Raw genomic sequence first — 22320 nt, forward strand, 5'->3', positions numbered from 1 at the left:
CAAGATGTTCCCAGTAATTTCCAGCCATTGCCTTTGGTGGGGTGGGCTTCAGAGGAGAATCCGCCTAAACCAAGCAGTGTTAAGCAGGCAGCACTTGCAGCATATGCACATCAGAGTTGGAGACCGGGCTGAACTCAGCAGGGCTTTCACACAGAGGGACGTGGCTACCTTCTCAGAATTAACGGGAGATGTCAATCCTTTGCATTTAAATGAAGATTTTGCAAAACACACCAAGTTTGGAAAGACAATTGTACATGGAGTTTTGATCAATGGACTTATTTCAGCTCTACTGGGTACTAAAATGCCAGGGCCAGGTTGTGTATTTCTTTCCCAGGAAATTAAATTTCCAGCCCCTTTATATGTTGGAGAAGTTGTTTCAGCTTCTGCAGAAGTGAAAAAGCTGAAGCGGTTCATTGCTGTTATTGCGGTGTCATGTTTTGTAATAGAAAGTCAAAAGACTGTTATGGAAGGCTGGGTTAAAGTTATGGTCCCAGAAGCTCCCAAATCCTGAAATATGTGTTTAAAGATGCAAATTCAGGCATTAATATTATTGTTATTGAAGAGTCTCTGAGGAAAACAGGGATTGCTGCTTTTCACCAAGGAGTGGCTGAGAGATCCAGAAACCCATACTGGGGGAGGGGAACACGTGGAGGGGTGTTCAGATGTCTACTTTCCAATTTGGCCTTATGCTTCACACGGATGTGAGTATATTCATCATTTGTCTAGGTTTTTAAAAATGACAAAAGTATTGGGAAATTTTTCATTTAGCTAAAGGTTCTACTTTTAGGATTTGAAACCTAGTTAGATTTGCATAAAGGTAATAAACCTACCTATATCTGTGTAGAATATAAGTTTCTCACTGCATTTGTAACTAGCTGGCATTTAATTATTGAAGGCAACGATAGAAGTTGGGTCATCTTTGAGCACCTACCTTTTACCGGTAAATATTCTTAGTTCCTGTTTTTCAGTAGTTTCCAGGTCAGAGTTTATTGTAATTTGTTACTGTTTACACCAAGCTGGCATCTTGCTCAACCTTCAGTGGCACTTGCCTTTCACATGGTTTTCCTGAATTGAGAGAAGGGCTTGTGTGCAGGTTTGGACTCAGTTATGTAAAATCTTTCAGCCTAGCTACAAGTAGCTAAGCCGAGGCCTAGCCTGTAAATAGTAGCTAACTGTTATTGTCCATTCTCCCCTGTGAATGAGATTAGAGGTTGTCCAGAGTTTAAAGCTAACTGGCCCACAGTTAAACAGAAAACAGACCAATCTTTCAGGACGTCAACCAATCTCTATTGGTATTCTAAACCTGGAACAGATCTTGAATGCAAAGTTTCTATTTTAGTAATCCAGATTATTTTTTCCCTCCCTTGAAAATATTGTGGGTTGTTCCCCCCCATTATATAAATAATGTTTGTGTGTTGTAAAATATTAAAAGAAATAAAAAGTATAAGGAACACATGGAGGCCAGCTTCTTAAGAGCTGAGGGGTATTGAAGACATTGTGCCTCATGTGTTAGTACTAAATGGTCATCTCCAACACAGCCATCACTTTTAAGACAAGAATCTGTAATGGAACATACATGTGGTCTACCTGTGCTCTTTGGTTTTAGACAGTGTCTCTAAACCACAGCTAGATGCTTTGATCAGGAAGGTAAGATCAAGTTTAATTGGTTGGATCAACCCATGTTACCTGGAAAAAAGGTTTTTCTCCTGCTGGTGGATCAGTAACTAGATTTTTAATTTATTTATTTATTTTACATCAAGGGATCAGTTAAATGGATTACTAGAAAGAATTATTCTAGTCACTAGAGGGCAGTGATGCATATAAATAAAGTGTTTTAAAATGGTTTAATATTGTACCATACTCTAGTTTGTGACGGTGAGATGAAAAGACCAAAATCCATGTGAGAAGCAAGGATGCCATTCTCATGAGTTTCAGAACAGGCAGCATGTGCAGGCTCAGATCCACCTGAAGAAAGCTTATTTACAAGTGAAATACTACACATGCTGAAAATTTGATATAACACTGGAAAACGAAGTGGGGAACTTGAGGCACAAAAGAGGGACTCGAAGCCGAGACTGCCTACTCCTGCAGAACTCATTCTCTGGCCTTGGCAGCAGTCTTGAAGTAGAGTCCATAAATGGAGGGTAATGTGATCATCAACACTGATAGCTACTATTTTTTCAAGGTCTGATGAGCCAGTTTTCTACATAAACTAATCCTGGAAACAACGTTGTGAAGTTAAGTTAACGTTGTTCCATTTTATAGGTGAGAAGACAGTCTGATGCTGTGTGACTTGCCCAAGGTTGTACAGTTAGCGTGCAGTAGAGCTGAGATTCAAACTGGGGCCTGCCTTGCTCCAAAGCATTTCTTTTTTCTATCACCCTTGGATCTTACAATGTTGCTATTACAGGAGCACTGTCAGTTTCTATAATAGTATCTTGTTATGTGGCATTAAAGTATTTGGAACCACCATTCTATAGAATTCTTTTTATATTCAGAATGTGCTAGATCTTATTCCCTGCTACAGTTGTAGCGTTTTCCTATATACTATTACTTGATGGCTTCCACCCATACCTATCTCCTATCCTTTTTCTAAGTTGACATTCAGTGATTATTTGTCTTCAGAGCAGAATTACTGAAAGAGTTATTCTAAAGATGAAGAATTATGTTCAGGCCAAGTCCAGTGGGGAGGGAGGGATGTCAGATCTGGCTGATAGTGATTTATGCTGTGTAACTCAGAAGTAGCTTCTCAACAGGAGCATTTGCATGTTTTTAATGCTCCCTAGGTGTCGTGGTCGTCTTTGATCTCTGTAAATCAATAAAAAGTTGGAATAGAGAAGTAGGCAAGAAGTTAGGGATACTTCTCTGTAAAGGATGACTTGTTATTTTTACTCAGAGCCAAGATTCTCAAACCACTCATGCTTTGTTAAAGCTGGCTATATGGAAAACTGGCTGGTCATTTTGAACCTTGTATGAGCTGCCAGAAGGAATGACTTTTCAAGTGAAAGCATGGTGACCCTCAAATTAGGAAATCCTCTCCCAGACAACTGAGACGTGGCCTTGACTGTACTTGGTCACATGAGGAATTGAGTACAAAAGTACTGACTAAAATAGCAGGCCGAATTATACTAGGACTTTCCACATAGGGGCATTATAAGACTAATTTATGCAATATTTTATTGCCACAGAAAGATATACCCATCTTAAGCAATTTCAGCCTAATGTACTGGAAAATTGCTTAACAGATTTTTATATTCTATTAGAAACATTTCCATATTGGTGAAATGCCGCTCATTTCTTTTTCTGAGCAGCAAATTTTGAGTAGCAACGGGGACAAGGCCTCACCACAGCCACCATTCATCTTGTGTACCTGACCTGTGCATTCATCTAGAAAAAGAAGAAATTGCTAAATGAACACTGGTACTTCTTAGGTAACCACTGATTTTCATTTTGTGCTGAATTATTAGTCATTTTTATTTTATGTTCTTAGAGTATGATTCATAGACCAATTTATTCCCAAAGAAAATTGCTATTAAATTACATCTATAATAGTTTTTATATTAAAACATACTCTACCAAAGGTTGACTGTCACTCTGAGCAGCTGTGCCACTCTGAATGCCTCATGTGTTGGCATAATTTATTAACTGGCTCTATCTGAGCAGAATAGGAGTGCTGTGGAATTACGTTTGGGCTGTACTTGACTATCTCCAGGGTCCCAGATGTTTCACTTCCTTTGTTCTTGGCTTGTCTTCCTTTGGATTACAAACAGCAGAAACAAGAATTCTCAACATCTTCGGAGAAATTTTCGGTTGGAGCAAAATCAACTAGAAGAAACCATTTAAGTTTAAAATCATAAGAAAACCCGAGACTAACATTGACACTACATACGCAGAACAGGATTAATAGGGGGGCCCACAAACAGTCAACTTCTAGGGCATAATCAATTTCTAGGGTGGCTCTTAGCTATACAGAGTTCATATGACCTTCTTATAAACCCTGGGCAAAATTCTGCTATGTGATGGAAAAATATCAACACGTAAGGGAGATAAGAATGATCAAATGTGAGTTGAATTTTATTGTTTTCTCTCCAGATCATGAATATTTAAAGAAAGAAAATTTTGAGTTGGGAGGCGATGCTGCTTAGGAAGCACTGAGTTTTTCACAAGCTTCTATGATTTGATTTGTAAAGCAGTTGCCAGGTCTTTAGATAACCTGTGGGGCATCTAAACGCTTGGCAACATACACGAATATAATTTTTTTTACTGCTAGCCCTGAGTAGTTGTGTATGTGGCAAAAACTGAAGTGCCACGTACCTCATTAGCGTTACTCAGCCTGAGACTGGAAACAAAGCTGATTTGATTCAGATCAGCTCTGGCCTGGGGAGGGTCTCCCCACATTCAGCATGAGCCATTTCAAAAGCCAAATGGATGTTGAGGCTGTAGGGTTTGGGGCCTGGTCTCCAGAGGATCTAGGGATCCAGTTAAGTCTCGGATCCTCAGGGGATCACTGACAAGGCACTGATTTGGGTTGATGAAAATGCAGTTAGAAGGCTCACCATTGTATTTATTCTGAGTGGCTTACTTCAGGCAAGAATTTCCCGAGAAAGGGAAAGGCTCCATTGTGAGTTAGTCTCTGGCTTCACTCCCTCAAATATCTGATTTCTCACTTTCGGTTTCCTTTTCCTAGTAAGGAAGACTAGACAAGGTTGCTATTTTAGGATTTTTGCAACTCAGTTGTATGATTTTTTTTTTCATAATCAACAAATAAAATATCGTTATTAGAGACATTTTGAAAAATATAGAAAAGCATAAAAATAAAAAGCATCATGGTCCCACTTCCTAGAGACCCTCAGTTAATATTTTGGTGTGTTTCCTTCTGGTGTTTTTCCTATAAATATATTTTTTAAACTTGAGATAATACAAATGCATGTATTGCCTGTTTCACTTACAGTGCTATTGTTAAAAAATAAATAACAGGCCCAAAATGGAATCATTTGCCTCCAGGAAAACAAACCAAGACTTAATTACAGTTTCAACGGATCCCAGGAATGTGACCTTTTTAACAATCAACCTGAAATTTCCTGATGAGCACTAGTGAGGTAATCTGCATGATAAAACCCCTTCCCCCAAAAGGAGAAGTCCTGGCCTGAAACAATGCTTTCTTTTCTTCAGCTAGTAACTTCCTTGCCCAACTCTCTCTCTGCCCATAGAAACCTTCCATTTTGTACAATTCCTGGAGAATCTCTCTACTTGCCAGGAGGGATACTGCCCCCTTCATGAATTGTTTAATAAAGCCAATTAGATCTTCAAATTACTCAGTTGAATTTTTTTTTCACACTATTATATCAAGAGCATTTCCCAACATCATTAAATATTCTTTGAGGGCTGGCCCTGTGGCTTGGTGGTTAAGTGCGCGCGCTGCAATGCTGGTGGCCCGGGTTCGGATCCCAGGTGCGCATCGAGGCACCACTTCTCCGTCCATCCTGAGGCCGAGTCCCACATACAGCAACTAGAAGGATGTGCAGCTATGACATACAACTATCTACTGGGGCTTTGGGGGGAAAAAATAAAATAAATAAAATCTTTAAAAAAAAAATATTCTTTGATAATCTGATATTTAATCATTGTAAAATATTCTATTTATGATTGTACCATGATTTGTCCGATTCCCTGTTTGTTAGATATTTATCCTTGCGTGCTAATGTACTTGCACTGATCTCTGATTATTTCCTTAGTATATATCCTCTTAGAGGTGGAATTACTGGGTGAGAACATTTTCTTTTTTTTTTTTTTAAAGATTTTATTTATTTATTTTTTTCCCCCAAAGCCCCAGTAGATAGTTGTATGTCATAGCTGCACACCCTTCTAGTTGCTGTATGTGGGACTCGGCCTCAGGATGGACGGAGAAGCGGTGCCTCGATGCGCACCCGGGATCCGAACCCGGGCCACCAGCATTGCAGCGCGCGCACTTAACCACCAAGCCACAGGGCCGGCCCTGAGAACATTTTCAAAGCCCTTGATATGTATTGTCAAATCCCAGCTCCTTGCACAAGGCCTATTACATGGTAAGTACTCAGTAAGTAATTGTTGAATGAATAAATTCAACAATTTATTGAATTTCAGAAAGGTTGAACCAATATATATTCCCACCAGCAGTACGTGAGAAGAGCCTTGTCTTGGTCAGTCCATATCATGACGGGAGTAGTAATTAAAGCAGAATTTTGGTTTTTATGATTCTGGCAATGAAATAATCCATTTGCCTTTAAGAAATGGAAGTAAAAAGTTGAATCCTCCCTCAATGATGATATATGGTTTTGTTTTAATAGACTGCTGCTTTTAAACACTGGGACAAAAATGGAAGGTAGGAACAGTTCTGATTATTTTAGGACTGAATCATGAAGTTCCATGTTTCCCTCTTCACATGTCTCTCCACTGGGTCTTGGCCCTTAAGTCAGCATATTATGGCTACCTGGCCACTTAGGGTTGCCCAACAATCCCATTAAGCTTGAGATTGGGGGGGGGGTACCCTTTAGATATCATCTAGGCCTTTGCTGTGACGTCAAATTTTGGTGTGTGTGTTGCGGGGGTGGTTACCAAGAAACTTTGTTCTCTTGTCTGAAATGTAGAAATTTAGGGGAGACGAATTTAAGAGTTAGAAACCTTCCATTCTGTGAACTGTAGGGGAAGGAAGAAACTAATATTGTTTGAGCTTTTATTATGTGCCAAGCCCCTTCCTATCCTACTGCATTCCTCATACCAACCTTTTCATACAGGTATTATTATCTCCATTTTGCAGAGGGGGAGCTGGGGCTCAGAGAGGTTGGGTAACTCACTCAAGGTCACACAGCTGGTAAATGCCAGAGACCTGGAGATCTGGTTAGCTAATCCAAGTCTAACTCTCTCTACTGTCCTGGGATGCTGCTCTGGGAGAGAGCACTGTGGGTGAGATTTCTGTGTGTGTGTTTTGGGGTGGGGGTGGGGTGCCAGGATTGTGGCCTTGGGTTCAGGCAGACTGTAGGACAAATTTGGGGCTGAGAAGTTGATTGTGAAGTTCTCTGGCTCTGGGTTTGAGGTTCTTGGAGACAGTATAGTGGGACTGAGGACTCCAAGTCTGAGGCATCTTGGTTGAGGGTTCTCAGGGTTGAAGGTCTTGTGAGCTAAGAGCTGGGGCCAAGGGTAGAGGCTGGGAGTCCCTGGACCAATGTCCAGTTTTTAGGGACCCCAGTTCAAAGAGCTTGGGTCTGAGGGTTCTAGAGTCCAAGGGCTCCAACTGTGGGGTCCAATTCTGAGGGCCCATCTCTTAGGTTCTTGGGTCTGAAGAGCCAGGTTCAAGGGTTCCCGCAAAACCTGAATCTGAGGGGCTTGTTTTAGAAAGTCTCGGGGTCTGTAGGGCTCAGAATGAGAGTCCCATCCTGAAGGGCCTTTTTCTGGATCGTAGGGTCCCTGGGCCTGGGAGGCCTCGGTGGGAAGGGTCCAGTTGTAAAGGTCTCGGGTCTGACAGTCCCAGCCTCTGAGGGCCTAATGTGAAAAGCCCAGCACCGAGAGGCTTGGTTTGGGAATCTTGGGGCCTGAGGATTGCAGGATCCCAGGGCTCAGGATGCAGTGTCTTCGGATCTGAAGATCCCTGGAGGTGACGGCTTCGGGTGGAGAGTCCCCGGGTCTGAGGGCTGGTACTAAAGGTACCAGGTGTGCGGTGCGCTGAGAGGAGCTTGGAGGCGCGGGTCCAGGTCAGGGGCGACCGTGGCAGGTTGGCGCTAGGACCCGGCGGGAGGCGGCGGCGGGAAGGGCAGCCAGTGTTGACAGCGGCGGAGGCGGGGCGGGTCGGCACTAGGACCCGGCGGGCCCGGCGGGTGGCGGCGGCGCTCGGGGCGGCGCGTGTTGACAGCGGCGGCGGCGGCGGCGGCGCTCGGCGGGCGGCGGGAGTCGGCGCCTCTGGTTCCTGCCCCTGGCCCCGCGGCGGCTGCGGACAGGCGTCCCGGGATGGCCTTCATGGAGAAGCCGCCGGCCGGCAAGGTGCTGCTGGACGACACGGTGCCGCTGACAGCAGCCATCGAGGCGAGCCAAAGCCTGCAGTCCCACACGGTGCGCGGCCCGCCGGTCGGGCGGCGCGGGGGCCCCCGGGCCGCAGAGGGCTGAGGGCGGCCGGGCGCGGGCCGGGCAGGGGCCCGGGCGGGGACAGGGGCAGAGGTCGGTGGCCCGGGCCAGGAGGGCTCTGGCGTGGCGGTGGTTCTGGGTCAGGGCCCCCGGGGCCCGGGCGATCGCCGAGGTCCGGAGGGGCGGAGGGTAGGAACCGCAGCCCCCTGGGCCGAAGGTGTGGATCGCAGCCCCCAGGGCCAAGGAGACTCGGCAGAGCCCTGGAAAGGGACTCCGAGTTGGGGGGGGTGTTGGATTCTCGGGCCCACCTTGGGCCGGCGGAGTAAAAAGATTACTCAGGACCCTCTCATCCACTTCTGCCCGCCTCCAGCCTTCTCCTCCTCTTTGGGGCCGCTGAGTTTCCCTCCTTTCAGCTGGGGGGGATCCGAGTGGTGGGGATAAGAGTGTGCCCGGCTACATGGAAATATGATTTTAGAGCCTCCTTGTCGGGATAGCAGAAAGAAAGTGGCTGGCGTCTGCATCCCCAGTTCTAGGTGGGCTGCTTGGCCGAGGCACGAGGAAATGGTGAGAGAGGCAATCTGGGGTCTTGCCGAGGCAGGTGTACGAATGGGCTCCTTCCCTCCTCTCACCTGCTTCTGAGCGGCCAGGGGTAGCATTCATTTGAGTTTAAAATCCACTGGAGTAGCATAAAGGAGTAATAGGTCCTCATAGTCGACACAGGCAGAGTTCATTTCTGTTACATATGCTGTCTTTTATGGGGCCTTAAAACCATGGTGGTTTTCATTTGCCTGTACCTTTTTTTGAAAAGCATACTATGCAGTATAATTTACAAGCAATAAACCCAGGAACCAGCAAAAAAACAGGAGCTGCCAGCCAGTGGGACTTTGGGCAATAATGAATGGGGAGAGAGAGATTCCTTAAATTGTGATGTTTTGTTAGGTCACCAAATCAGATTCCGGCTCAGAGGCTTGTTTGTTTACCATTGCAGTGTGTTTGGGGTTCATCATCTGGAGGCTAAAGCCCCACAATAGCCTTCTGTTTCTCTTTTTGTTCAAGCTGTGCTGGTGACTTCAAAGAGACCTTTTATTCTGTTGTATTAAAGTGGGACTTTTTTGAACCTCAGTTTCCTCTTCCGACAGCCATGCTTTGTAGGGCTTGGAATGCAAAGTGTTCATTTCCAGTTAGAGAAATGATTATATTTTTAAAAAGTGCATTTCATTTTATTGTGCATATCTTTAATCCTGTTCTGCAGACTTGTGAGAAGGCACTGTATAGAACAGGATTTGTTAAACCCTTTGTAATTTGTGCCTAAGGGAGTATGGGTTAAGGGTTGAAATTTAGGGCAGAGAGTCAAGAATAAATTCTGCTATTAAATTAGATTTTTGACTTGACTGTTGCCAAGTAAATCTTATAACCTTTCAGGGAGTGGGGTTGAGTCTCTTAGGTTTATTTTGTATTGAGAGAGAGAGATGCTTATAAATGCTCACAGACCACCTCTTCCAGGAACCCTTCCATGATGGCCACTGCCCGAAGCCATGTGCTCACCTCCACCTTAACCTTAATCAGTTTATTCTGTAATTACTTCTTTGGTTTTTTTCTCTCTACCAGGCTGTGAGAGGAGGGACACTTCTTATTCATTTTTGTGTCCTAGTCCCTGGCATCTGATAGGATTTCATGTGTTTGTTGAATGAATAAATAAATAAATTGCAACCTTACTTGGCCTCTTTTTCTGTTTGTGTAAAATAGCAGTGATGAAAATTGGAACAACATGGCATCTGAGGCACTAAGTTAAGGGGTCAGTGCTTCAGCAAGGTGGTGAAATATGTAATAAAATTCCATTTTTATTGGAGAGCTTTTCCTTAAGAAATAAAGTAAAATAATTTAGGGTAGAGAATGGCAGTTCCTATAATGATGACTGAACACAAAAGACAGTGACTCACAGGAGACGCACAGAGGCAGATGTGGTGGAGTAAAAAAATGTAGCATTGTCTTGCGTAATTTTTGACTCTTCTGTGTTCTTGTCATTTTAGCTGTAAAATCTGAGACTGAGAAATGTTGCATCAGCCCTGAGCTTTTGTAGAAAATCGTATGCTGATGCAAACTTTTTGGACTCTTAGTGCCTTATGAGTAAGTCCCTTTAAAACTGGAACTGTTGGAAACTATTTTGGAAAGAAGTAGTTGTTAAGGGTGGTATATAGAAGAAAAAGGCATTGTTTTCTATTGAGAAAGTTGAAGGTGGCTTTCCAGTTAGGGGAAGGGAGATGGTATCCCAAAAGTCAGAGGGCCATCCTCCCTTTGAAATGCTGAATCTCTAGGAAGTTGCTCCTTGGCTGTAGGACAGAAACATACAGAGAGAGTATACAGTAGACAGCCTTTGGGTTGGAAGAGGCAACACCTTAATAGAGGTTTGGGCTGACATTTGCTAGTCATGTGACATTGGTTGGGCAAGTTACTTAACCTTTTGATGTTTAGTTTCGTCATTTGTATATGAGGTAATAAATGCCTGCCCTGCCTGCCTCCCACAGTTGTTACAAAGATCAAAGGAAATAATCTTTATGAAGTATTTGTAAAGTGCATTCCTTCCTTCTTCCATCTGTTCACTCTCTGGCGACATATATCCAAAGGGTTAAACACACTGAAGTGTTATTATTGCAAGTCAGCTGATTTCTGTCCATAGTTCCTTTCATTTATCAAGGCTGTTTAGTCTTGGGAAACAGAATTTATAGCAGAAAACTTTAGGTTACATATGGCTTAGGATTTGTGGACTTGGGAGAGAAATGCTGTGGATTGGAAATACAATGCCAGAGGGATGAAGAGAACACAAGGTCACCACCGGACAGCCGTATTGGGATAAGTAACTGGCAGAAAGGGCGCAGGTTGGTAGGTGATTCTGTGCCTGACTGTGGTTTGAATGATTTTATTTTCACTTTTATGGAGCACAATGAATTTAGCTTCAGGAAATAGACCAGGCTTCTGCTGCAAGGAAATGAAGCTCCCATAAAACCAGAAAGGACAGTATTTAGGGAGAGGATGCTTTGAGTGTAGGGCGGGAGGAAAGGGAAGGCTTTTCCAAGCAAAAGGAATTCTACTCAAAAGCCACACAGGTGAATTGTGGGAAAGTTTGGGAGGACTAAGAGAAAAGACTAGGGAACTGTATAAGTTCTTGGCTCTGTGAAAGGGAAAACTTTTAAAGTCAATGGACTGAAAAGATGCATACCTAGCTGAAACAGAAACCCGAGGAAAACGAAAGTTTTGGAGAAGGTTGTTATCAAATATGAATATCTGATTTTGCTGGTCAGTATGCTGTAGTGTGTATCTTTTTTTGTGAGGAAGATCAGCCCTGAGCTAACATCCACGCCAATCCCCCTCTTTTTGCTGAGGAATACCAGCCCTGAGCTAACATCCATTGCCTATCCTCCTCTTTTTTTTTTTCCCCTTTTTCTCCCCAAAGCCCCAGTAGATAGTTGTACGTTATAGTTGCGCATCTTGCTGGTTGCTGTATGTGGATGCCGCCTCAGCATGGCCCCACCGGCGGTGGGTTGATGCACGCCCGCGGTCCGAACCGTGGGCCAGTAGCGGAGCGTGCGCGCTTAACCCTAAGCCACGGGGCCGACCCTGTAGTGTGTATCTCTTAATCTCAGTTTTCTCCTTTTTAAATATTTTTCTGTGAGGTTCACCCATATCAGGGCCCATTTACTCTGCATTTGGTGCATTTTGTTCTTGAGAAACAAAAGATAATTTTAGTGATATTTGAGGCATAATAGAGAACACTTAAAAAATCTACAAAAGATAATATTACATGTGAAGATCTTTACTGAAAATGGATCTCTCCTTGAGCCTTTGACTTTTGGAAACCGCATTCCTGCACAGTTTATTTATTCAACAACACTCATTCATTCAACAAAAATGTGTTGAGTGCCTACTACGTGCCAGGCACATGCTGGAGATACAGTGGGGAACTAGCCATTTTTTGGTGGCCAAGAGGTAATCTTCCCCTGTTTATTAACATAATGTTAGGGGCCGGCCCAGTAGCGCAGCGGTTAAGGTGTGCGCGCTTCGCTGTGGCGGCCTGGGCGGGGTTTGCCGGTTTGGATCCCGGGTGCACACTGACACACCGCTTGGCAAGCCATGCTGTGGTGGCATCCCCTATAAAGTGGAGGAAGATGGGCATGGATGTTAGCCCACAGCCAGTCTTCCTCAGCAAAAAAGAGGAGGATTGGCAGATGTTAGCTCAGGGCCGATCTTCCTCACACACACACACACAAAAAAACATAATGTTAGTTTGGGGAATTCGTGCAGAGTAATAGGAGTCTTCTTGGAAAGTTTTTTTTTTGGGTGGGAGGACAGCTTTATATAATGCACATACCATACAATTTACCCATTTAAGGTATACAACTTATTCACAAAGTTGTGTATCCATTACCATAATCAATTTTAGAACATTTTCGTTACCCCTAAAAGAAGCCCCGAACCCCTTAGCCCTCACCCTGGAAAGTTTTATGACATTGCAAGATGCTAAACTCAGGATATATTCTAAGCACAAGTTTTTTAGCTCTTTGGATCCAGTTCCTTTAAGGTTCTCATCAGAGAGACAAACTCTCCATAAACCCTTGTACATATGTTTATATAACCTCTCAGACCCTCAGTGACTTGAAGCTTGCTCTTAGGCTATGGATCTTAGGGTAAGAATCACTGTTGGAAAAATGTTAAAAACTGTAAACCTGGAGAATTACTTATTTTAGTTGGTGAGACATGTGCATCTAAAAAATGCACTAGGGGTTGGGCCCGTGGCGCAAGCAGTTAAGTGCGCGCAGTCGGCTTTGGTGGCCCGGGGTTCACAGGTTCAGATCCTGGGTGCACACCAACACAGCGCTTATCAAGCCATGCTGTGGTGGCGTCCCATATAAAGTAGAGGAAGATGGGCACAGATGTTAGCTCAGGGCCAATCTTCCTCAGCAAAAAAAGAGGAGGATTGGCGTTGGATGTTAGCTCAGGCCCGATCTTCCTCACCAAAAAAAAAGCGCTACACTACCGTATATTCCCTACTTTAAGAAGACCCAATATTTAGAACAATAGATGAATTACATCCTGTTAGTGGGAAAAAAATTGCTGTAGGTTGCAGCTTGCCTAGTGCATTGAGGTGTATGTGTCTAGATGGTTTATTAGACAGGGTGGCCCAGGGCAAGGGCAAAGGGCTCTGTGCCAGAAAGCAGGGTGCTTCAACCTTAGCCATGGTTCCGCCCGCTTGTTGCAGCACTTCTGTTGATGATGTCTAAACAAGGCTGCCCACATTGCTTTGACATGGCTTGTCAGGAACCAGTCATTTCTCCTCACTAATTCAGTTGAGGTTTTTTTGTGGTGATGGGAAGAGGGAATGAATGAAATGTTGGGATGAGAGAATCCTGGATCTGAAGTGTCTGAGAACCACCTGTAGAGGTGAAAATGGAAAGCAATGTTGTTCATCCAGGGCCTTCCTTTGAGGTGCCCTTCTCCCAGGTGAAAAGTGATTCCCCGGCAAGGACTCAGTGCACTTCAGTCTTGCAAGCTTTCCTCTTTGTAGAAGCAGAGGGATATGAAGCCCGAAGCGGGTCTGCTCACATCAGACCTCTAGCATCGGGTCAAGGGTCTGGCCAGCACTGCAGCACCCACTGACCCACCAGAGCACAGGGAATGGCTGGGAGGCACGTGGCTATGCTCTAGGCATCTCTGCACGTGACCATGTGATCACCACATTCACTAGCAGCCTTGCGTATGTTTATTCCACGGGCACTTCTCGAGCTCTGGCTCTCTGGTGGGCATTGTCAGGATGCAGTGGGGAGCAGCCCTGCTCTAGGAGCTCTCAGGATGGAGAGGTGGGTCTGTGAAGGGAGGGCACATCTCTGCCCTTCCCACTCCTTAGATGGTAAGGGCCATTTGGGCAGCTTGCTCTGCCTCTGGCCGTGAATTTCTCTTTAAATGTTTTTCTTTTCCTCTAAGTCCCGCCTTTCATGACTATGTATTGTTATTTTGATTCCATTTCTTTTTTTTTTTTTTTTAAGATTTTATTTATTTTATTTTTTCCCCCCAAAGCCCCAGTGGATAGTTGTATGTCGTAGCTGCACATCCTTCTAGTTGCTGTATGTGGGACTCGGCCTCAGGATGAACGGAGAAGCGGTGCCTCGATGCGCACCCGGGATCCGAACCCGGGCCACCAGCATCGCAGCGTGCGCACTTAACCACCAAGCCACAGGGCCGGCCCTTGATTCCATTTCAAACTATCACAGTCCCTGGCACATAGCTAGTAGCATTCAATAAATATTTGTTGAATAAGTGAATTTGTTGAAGGAATACAGTTATTTGAGCGGTAGCTCAGGAAACCCTTCGTGGACTACTACCTACCATCTTACCGACCACGCTGGGTATGATTTTACTTCCTCTGAAATATCCATTCAGCTTTATTTGTCCCCAAAGTGCAAGCATTTTGCACACCTATTATTTCTTTTTTTTTTTTTTTGTGAGGAAGATCAGCCCTGAGCTAACATCCATGCTTATCCTCCTCTTTTTGCTGAGGAAGACCGGCTCTGAGCTAACATCTATTGCCAATCCTCCTCCTCTTTTTCTCCCCAAAGCCCCAGTAGATAGTTGTATGTCATAGTTGCACATCCTTCTAGTTGCTGTATGTGGGACGCGGCCTCAGCATGGCCGGACAAGCGGTGCGTCGGTGCGCACCCGGGATGCGAACCCGGGCTGCCAGTAGTGGAGCGCGCGCACTTAACCGCTAAGCCACGGGCCGGCCCCCTATTATTTCTTACTACCCCGTTTTCTATTTATAGCCTCACCCTTTGACACAGGTGAAACTGAATAACTTGAGGAGAGAGACAATGCCTTAATGACCTTGGACAAATTTCTTAATCTCTCCAGTTTCTTCGTCTGTAAAGTGGGGATAGTAAGAGTCTGTTAGGGCTGCTGTGAGGATTAACTGAGCTCGTACACACGGAGCATTTTGAACAGAGCTCAGCACTAAGTGTCAGCGGTACTGTTGGAGTTTATTACCTCTGTATTTGCCAGAGCACCAGTAACTTTTCAGGCATTAGTTCTTTTTAGGCACTCAAGTATATTGAATGGAAAAAGGAAAATTATTTATTTAAAAGTTTGTCTCACCATCAGCTCTGACTACTTGCTAACAAATGGCAAAAAAGACCAGTGACATCTCAAAGAGCAACTCCCCGCCTCCTTTTTATTTCTTTTTTACCCTGGAGGAACACGTTTTGACAGCCAGGTTCAGGGAGATGCAGCACGAGGTCTCCTTACCGTGCCTGCCTGGCAGCAGAACTGGCTGTTGGTGTTGAGAGGCAGTGGAAGACGTGCAGGAGGCAAGTGGGCAGGCCACGGGGCTGAGTTGGCAGCCACTGAGCTGGCAGATGAGTTCCCGGAGGCCAGGCCTGAAGCGAGGAGGCCCCTGGCAAATGCCCATTTCAGCTCTTCACATCCCAGCTTTCGTTCATCACCGGAGGAGTCCCAACATCCGTGCACACACATTGGACCTCTGGCAGCGTGGTGAAAAAATAAAATAGAAAGCCCTCTGCTTTATTCTTTCCCCCGTCACTTCCCCTGCCAAGTGACCATGCTGACATGCGGGGGTGGTGCTCAGCTGCTGTCCTCAGAAGGCTGTTTCCTGAGAAATGTACTTGTATTCTATACCGCCCAGCTGACTTCCTTTCCTAAGTGGAGTGCACCAGTAATCAGGCTGTGGGTGCCTATCCTGAGGCTGGATGCAGTTCACTCTAGGAAGCACACAGTTTCCGCCTCGTCAGAAAGCCTCTAAGGTGCTGGAACGTTAGCAAGCACTTATGAAGAGTCTTCTGTGTGCCAGGCACTGTGCTGTGTATTAAGATAAAAAGATGAATGAAACAGGGCGTTTCCATCCTGGTAGAGGTGGCGGACAAATAAACCAAAGGTGAAGTAAGGTACTGAAAGTGCCAGTCTGCCTGGGAGCAGTGAGGGCATAGTGGGAGTGGCTCCACCCAGGTCGTCCTGGGAACGAGGAAGGGCTTACCAGAGCCCTTCAGAGAACACGTTCTAAATCAGCACTCCCCAGGCAGTTTTTAACTTGCAAACTCCTTTCATAGTAATATTGAATTGTAAAAAACCCCTCTGAAAGTGATTTTAAATTTAAAAAATATTTTATTCAGATTAGTACATTATTAAAAATTATATTGATGTTTGGCATCTGAATTACATGGATTTCTGCAATATTAGAGACAATAAGAATTGTGATAAGATGAATACAAGTTAAGGCACCGATAAAGAGCATCTTCAGACAGTGCAGAATTACCAATCTTATGTTGATTTTCACTTCTTGTATCTCTCACTAACTTCTTACTAACTCATATTTGCCTTTAGCATTCCTTAAGCCTGCCTTTAGTCATGGTCCATTATCGGTGTAAATGAAACATATGACTAAGAACAAAATCAGTTAAAAAGCTGTATGATGGTCAAAACCATGATAAACCAACTAACTCACAAACACACTCATCTGATCTCTATGACCCCTCCCATGCTTCCTGCGTGCGCACTTGGAGACTCTTTAGTCTGTTCTGATTTAAAGGGTGAAAATGTTTAAATAATTATTTTATGGATGGATTTTTTAAAAAAAGTAGTAGAAACAGAAGGCTTATAGCCTTTAACACATAAATCCTAAAACACCTTCCAGAGCCCCTAGTCGTTTATCCTATTCCAAACTGTTACTAACCCCCCATAAAGATCTCGGTTTAAAAAACTAAAGAATGTCTAGCTATGTTCTGAGGCCAGGCTGCACTTGCAGACTTCAAGAGTTCATTAGTTCATTCAGCAGATACAGTTGTGCATACGCCCCTGTGTTCCTGGTACCTTCTAGGCAGTGGGAAGGCAGGTCTAAGCAAGACAGACTTAGTCCCTGCCTTCATTTGTTCATTCATTCCAAAAGGATTTATTGTGGAGGATTCTGGTGTGGGATAAAAGATGGAAAAGGGGGACTGGAGCCAATTGTGGGCCCCTTGGAAGTCAGGCTAAGGGATCTGAACAGCAGTGAGGGGACTTGAGCAGATATGTGGCATGTGAAAGTGGTATTTTAGAAAGCTTCATTTGCTGGCCATGTGCAAGGTTTGGTAAGAAGGGTGAAGGAAGGGGAGAGGAGAGTCCAGGGTGATAATGAAGCAGTGAGGTTAGAAAGGCCACATCTCAGGTCAATGGCAGGAGAGAGAGAAGGAAGGGAGAGAGGGAGGAACACAACAGAGGACAAGTCTGCTAGGTAGAAGCCATGAGGGAAACAGAGGCACCAGAAATGATCAAAGAAATAGTACAAGGGAAACACGGGGTGGCTGGTCTTCCCAGGAAGATGATGAGTCTAAGTTTGGTTTTACATGTTTTGAGTAATACTGAAAAGGCAGGGGTACTTGTCATGATAACAGCTAACATTGTTTAAGAACTTATGACATGCCAAGTCTTGTGCTAAGCGTTTTGAATTACTTATTCTCTCTCTCTGTCAGCTTTGTTGAAGTATAATTTACGTGCAATTATTCACCAATTTTATGTATACAATTTGATGTTTTGACAAATGTGTACACCCATGTAACCACTGTGTAACATTTTCATCACTCCAGGTATTTCCTCGGTGCCCCTTTGCAGTCAGTACCCTCCCTCTGGTCCCTGGCAACTACTGATCTGCTTCCTGTTACTACTGTTTCACCTTTCCTAGAGTGTCATATAAATGGAATCTTACGGGGTATAGTTTTGTGTGTTTGGCGTCTTTCACTTAGCATAAAGCTTTGAGATTCTTCCATGTTGTTACATGTTTCTTTTTATTGCTGAGTAGTATTCCACTGTATGGATGTATCACAGTTTGTTATCCATTCACCAGCTTGTAGACATTTGGGTTGTTTCCAGTTTGGGGCTATTGTGAATAGAGCTGCTGTGAATATTTGAGTACAAGTCTTGGTGTAGACATATTTTCTCCTGGGTAAATACCTAGGAATAGAATTGCTGAGTCATACAGTAAGTGTATATTTAACTTTATAAGAAATTGCCAAACTCTTGTAGATTCTCATTTGATCCTTGTAACAACTCTGAATTGAGTTTGTTATTATCCTCATTTTTCATTTGGAAGAAATGAGGTGCAGAGAGGGTAAGTAATTTGCTCCAGGCCACTGGGCTGGGGGCGGCAGAATGAAGGTTTGTATGAGGCCAGTGGACTTGGAATGAAAGAGAACCAGTGGGGAGCCATCCCCATCTTGATCTGTTATTAGTGCCCTTAGAGCAATGGACCTGTTTGATGGCTCCACTAAGCGTAGGCCTAGATGAGGACAAGTTAGGGGTCCTCCCCTGAACCACAGACCCAGACACTATTTTGGGTGACCATTTTCTCAGTTCTCCCATCTGGGCTGTATAGGAGTAGAGATAATTCAACTCACTACATTCAAAATATTATGATTTCAACATGTAATCAATATAAAAATTATTAATATATTTTACATTCTTTTTGTCATATAAAGTTTATGAAATCTGGTGTATTTTACAATTATAACATATCTCAATGTGAACTAGCCACATCTCAGGTACCCCATAGCCACATATTGCTTGTGGTTACTATATTGGACAGCACAGATATAGACATTAAAAATAATAATACCCAGACGTATGGTTACTAGTATGGAAAGAGATTCATATTATATTAAATGGAAAAAAAGCAAGTCATAACACTATGTTTAGTATGCTTACATTTTCATAAATATCTGTGTTTATATCTGCAAATAGTCTATAACTGTGCTGTTCAGTACTGTAGCCACTAGACTACTTTAATTTAATAAAATTAAAAATTCAATCCCCTAGTCACACTAGCCACATGTGCATAGTGGCTGCCATATTGGATGTCACTGCCTTAGGCCATTACTTTCTCCAAACTGCTGAACCAGTTGACAAAGGGTGAGCTAGAGAGTAGGACTTTCTAGCCCTGTGACCAGCGAGACTTTGTGATCATTGAGATCCAGAGCCTCTATGTTTTTTTTTTTTTTTTTTTTTTCTGCTGAGGAAGATTCACCCTGAGCTAACATCTGTTGCCAATCTTCCTCTTTTTGAGCTTGAGGAAGATTAGCCGTGAGCTAACGTCTGTGCCAATCTTCTTCTATTTTGTATGTGGGTTGCCGCCGTATCATGGCTGACAAGTGGTGTAGGTCCCTGCCTGGGATCTGAGCCCATGAACCCGGGCCACTGAAGCAGAGCATGCTGAACTTAACCACTATGCCACAGGGCCAGCCCCCTTTCATGGTTTTTAACAGTAAAGCACAGGGAAGAAGTTCATTTATTGTGCAGCTGTTGTTAGTGTTTAATAGGAGCATAGCGTAGAAGCAAAACAGCTAGTCAAAGACTCTGTTCCATTTTGGTACAACTGAAATTAACTACCATTCAAATTGCTGAGTACTCCATAAATCTGGTGTCCATTTTAGTCATGTTCTTATAAAATGCTTCCTTTATGCTTCTTCAGAACCTTCCTAGTGTTTAATACTGTAAAGAGAAAATAGTTTTCTTATTTGCACACAGCTTCTATGCAGTGTCCAGATTACATTCAGCCCAGATTTACAGACAGCAGTTTGTGTACGTGTTGTAGGAGGTGCGTTGCAGAGTGCAGGGACAGTAAAGTTGGGAGACTGAGTTCTGCAGGTATATTTAACTCATATTCCCCAGGCCTGGGCTCTTACTCTGCCTCTCACTTGCTCCCAGTTGCATCCTGACTTGATGGACTGGTTCTGCTTGTTCAGCTGACTTCTGTTCATCTGATTGAGAGGGCATGTGATGTGAAAGCATTCTTCCTAAATCCATACAACTGCGATGCTGGCCTGGGGTGGAGTCCATTCTCATCACTTACTAGCTGTATGCCCTTGTTAAGGCATCGACCTCTCTGAGCCTGGGGGTTCTTGGGAAAGAGAGATAGTGACAGGTGCCTCCAAGCCTTGCTGGGAGATGGACTAAGCTGAGGAGCAGAAGATGTAGAGTAAGTGCTCCATAAACAGTCATTACCTTCAGCTCTGAAGAGAGATGGCAGCATGGCATGGAGAGTCACTTTCATGGTTGATTCTGAATTAGAACTGGTGTCTGAGGAGAACGCAGCAACATTTTTAGGCTAGGTAGAATAAATTTATGTGTAGACAACCCTCCATTATCCTTAGTGGTGGTGACCGTTTCTACTATAAATTGTTAAAACCAGAAGGGACTCCGCTAGCTTGACTTCAACTCATAGTTTCAAGCTTCTTTCCTACCAAATGTTTTACCACTCCTGATACAAGTGGAAGAGTTCGTTTATTTGACTTTCATCTTTTGTTTTCCCAGCCTCCTCAGCACAGTAAAAGTACTAATGAGTCGTAAAATGACCAAACGTTCCCTTGACAAAGGAAAACAGATGATAGCTTGCATTTATCATTGATAACATACTGTGCTCTTGTCCAAGCTCAGATAATCTCAATCCTTATCTTATCCCTCAGGATTCCTTATTTTAAAGGAGCATGTTTTAAGTTACATGTGTAGCAAACAAAGAAACTTTAAAAAATTGTTTTTCCTGATTATAAAAGTAATATATGCTCATTGAGGATAACCTGAAAAGTATAGAAAAAATAACTAAGAGAATTTAAACCACACATAATTTCATCTCCAGAGACATCTACTGTTAACATTTGGTGTAGTTCCCTCTACCTATCAATGTTATCACAGAATTTTTTATCCTTTTTTAATATTTAAGAGTATAGCATACGCCTTTTCCTGTGTAATGAAAAATTCTTTTAATACATCCTTTTATAATTTTATTTATTTATTTTTTCCCTTGGTGCTCTTAATAGTGCTATTGCTGTCTCCTGTGCTTGCTGAATAAAGCCATGATATGTTCGCCTGCAGATACCTGGTGTTTGCTATTTTCTTAGCAGAAAAGAAAACTAAGGTACAATACTGGCTGTTGTGCTGGATGCTCTAAATATATGATCTCATCTGAGCCTCACCACAACCCTGTTGGAAAGGTATGATTGTGCAGATGGATAAACTGAGGCTCAGAGAAGTTAGGTTACAAAACTAGTAAGTGGCAGTTGGGCTTTGAATTCTGATCTCTGTGAATGGAAAGCTGGTTCCCTTTCCCCCTGAGGACTTGTGGTTGTGGTATGGGGGAGGGGTGGCACATTGTGGCTGATCATCAGACGGTGACCAGCTCCTCCGTCAGGCTCCAGAAGGACTCCCAGTGGTCTGTCTTTGGGGCAGTGGCAATTAGGGCTAGGTAGAGAAGTGGCCCCAGGAAGAGGAGGAGCACTTCCGTCCTAGCAGGTCCTCAGGTTGGTGCCAGCTGAAGGCAGGAGGGATGAAGATTTGGCCACCTTAGATATCAGAGCCCACATAAAAATCATTTCCAACCAGATCAGAGTTTGTGTGTTTAATCGTCCTTTCTAGCTGGTTAAATATGTGGTGGGTGGTTCTCTGAGGTTATGTTCACTGCTTCCATTTCTATACTTTTAGGGCGTCAGCCCAAGTGATGTGAGGATTACTGAACTAAGTGAAGGTTATATTTCATTTTAAATTACTATTTAATTGAATCTCAGTTTTTGAGGTTTTTTTCCTTTGCTTTGATGTAAGATGGAATTACTGGGTTCCCATCTTGGCAAATTATGTAATTTGCTTTGGCGTCATTTAAGGGTCATTGTACTATAGAATGCTCCAGGAACTGCTACTTATAAAGCCATATCTATTCTGTAGTCATGTCTGAGGCCAAAAGGATTTTTGAGTGCTGCTTTGCAGTATTTCTCATAGCTGGAACACTGGCTGTCTTTGAAGTCGGTGTGGAGACCAGCTTCCCTGGCAGCGCAGGAGACCCACGTGCAGAGGGGAGTGTGGACTTCAAAAGGCCGGCGGAAGGCAGAAGCATGCGCAGTACCAGCTGCTGCATCTCCCTGCAGGAGTTACGGTGTGTTTGTGATGTGTTCCTTGTCCCTTCTGTGAACACAGTAGAAACTGGAGACTTTGTTTTGCATAAAGTTAAAGCACCTGGTTCTATGATTCAGTCAGTTAGATTTTAAAGATTTTATTTATTTTATTTTTTCCCCCCAAAGCCCCAGTGGATAGTTGTATGTCATAGCTGCACATCCTTCTAGTTGCTGTATGTGGGACTCGGCCTCAGGATGAACGGAGAAGCGGTGCCTCGATGCGCACCCGGGATCTGAACCCGGGCCACCAGCATCGCAG

At 43.8% G+C, this 22320-nt stretch overlaps 2 protein-coding genes across 11 annotated transcripts in view; both read left to right on the forward strand.

Moving 5' to 3' along the window:
* The first annotated feature begins 4 nt into the window (after positions 1-4).
* HTD2 (hydroxyacyl-thioester dehydratase type 2) lies at positions 5-2472 on the forward strand. Its single transcript, XM_087431240.1, has one exon. It carries the CDS (start codon positions 5-7, stop codon positions 509-511), a length of 507 nt encoding a protein of 168 aa, XP_087287366.1. The 3' UTR covers positions 512-2472.
* Positions 2473-7901: 5429 nt separating this feature from the next.
* PXK (PX domain containing serine/threonine kinase like) overlaps positions 7902-22320 on the forward strand; it is a 68194-nt gene continuing 53775 nt past the window's right edge. For all 10 annotated transcript variants that reach the window (XM_087431244.1, XM_014793303.2, XM_087431245.1 and 7 more), the window contains exon 1: positions 7902-8082. In XM_087431244.1, coding sequence (XP_087287370.1) covers positions 7981-8082 — 102 coding nt within the window. In that variant the 5' untranslated portion in view covers positions 7902-7980. The remainder of the gene's footprint in view (positions 8083-22320) is intronic.

Source organism: Ceratotherium simum, chromosome 5 (genome assembly GCF_057802395.1).
Source record: "Ceratotherium simum simum isolate JZ-2026a chromosome 5, ASM5780239v1, whole genome shotgun sequence".
Taxonomy (NCBI): Eukaryota; Metazoa; Chordata; class Mammalia; order Perissodactyla; family Rhinocerotidae; genus Ceratotherium; species Ceratotherium simum.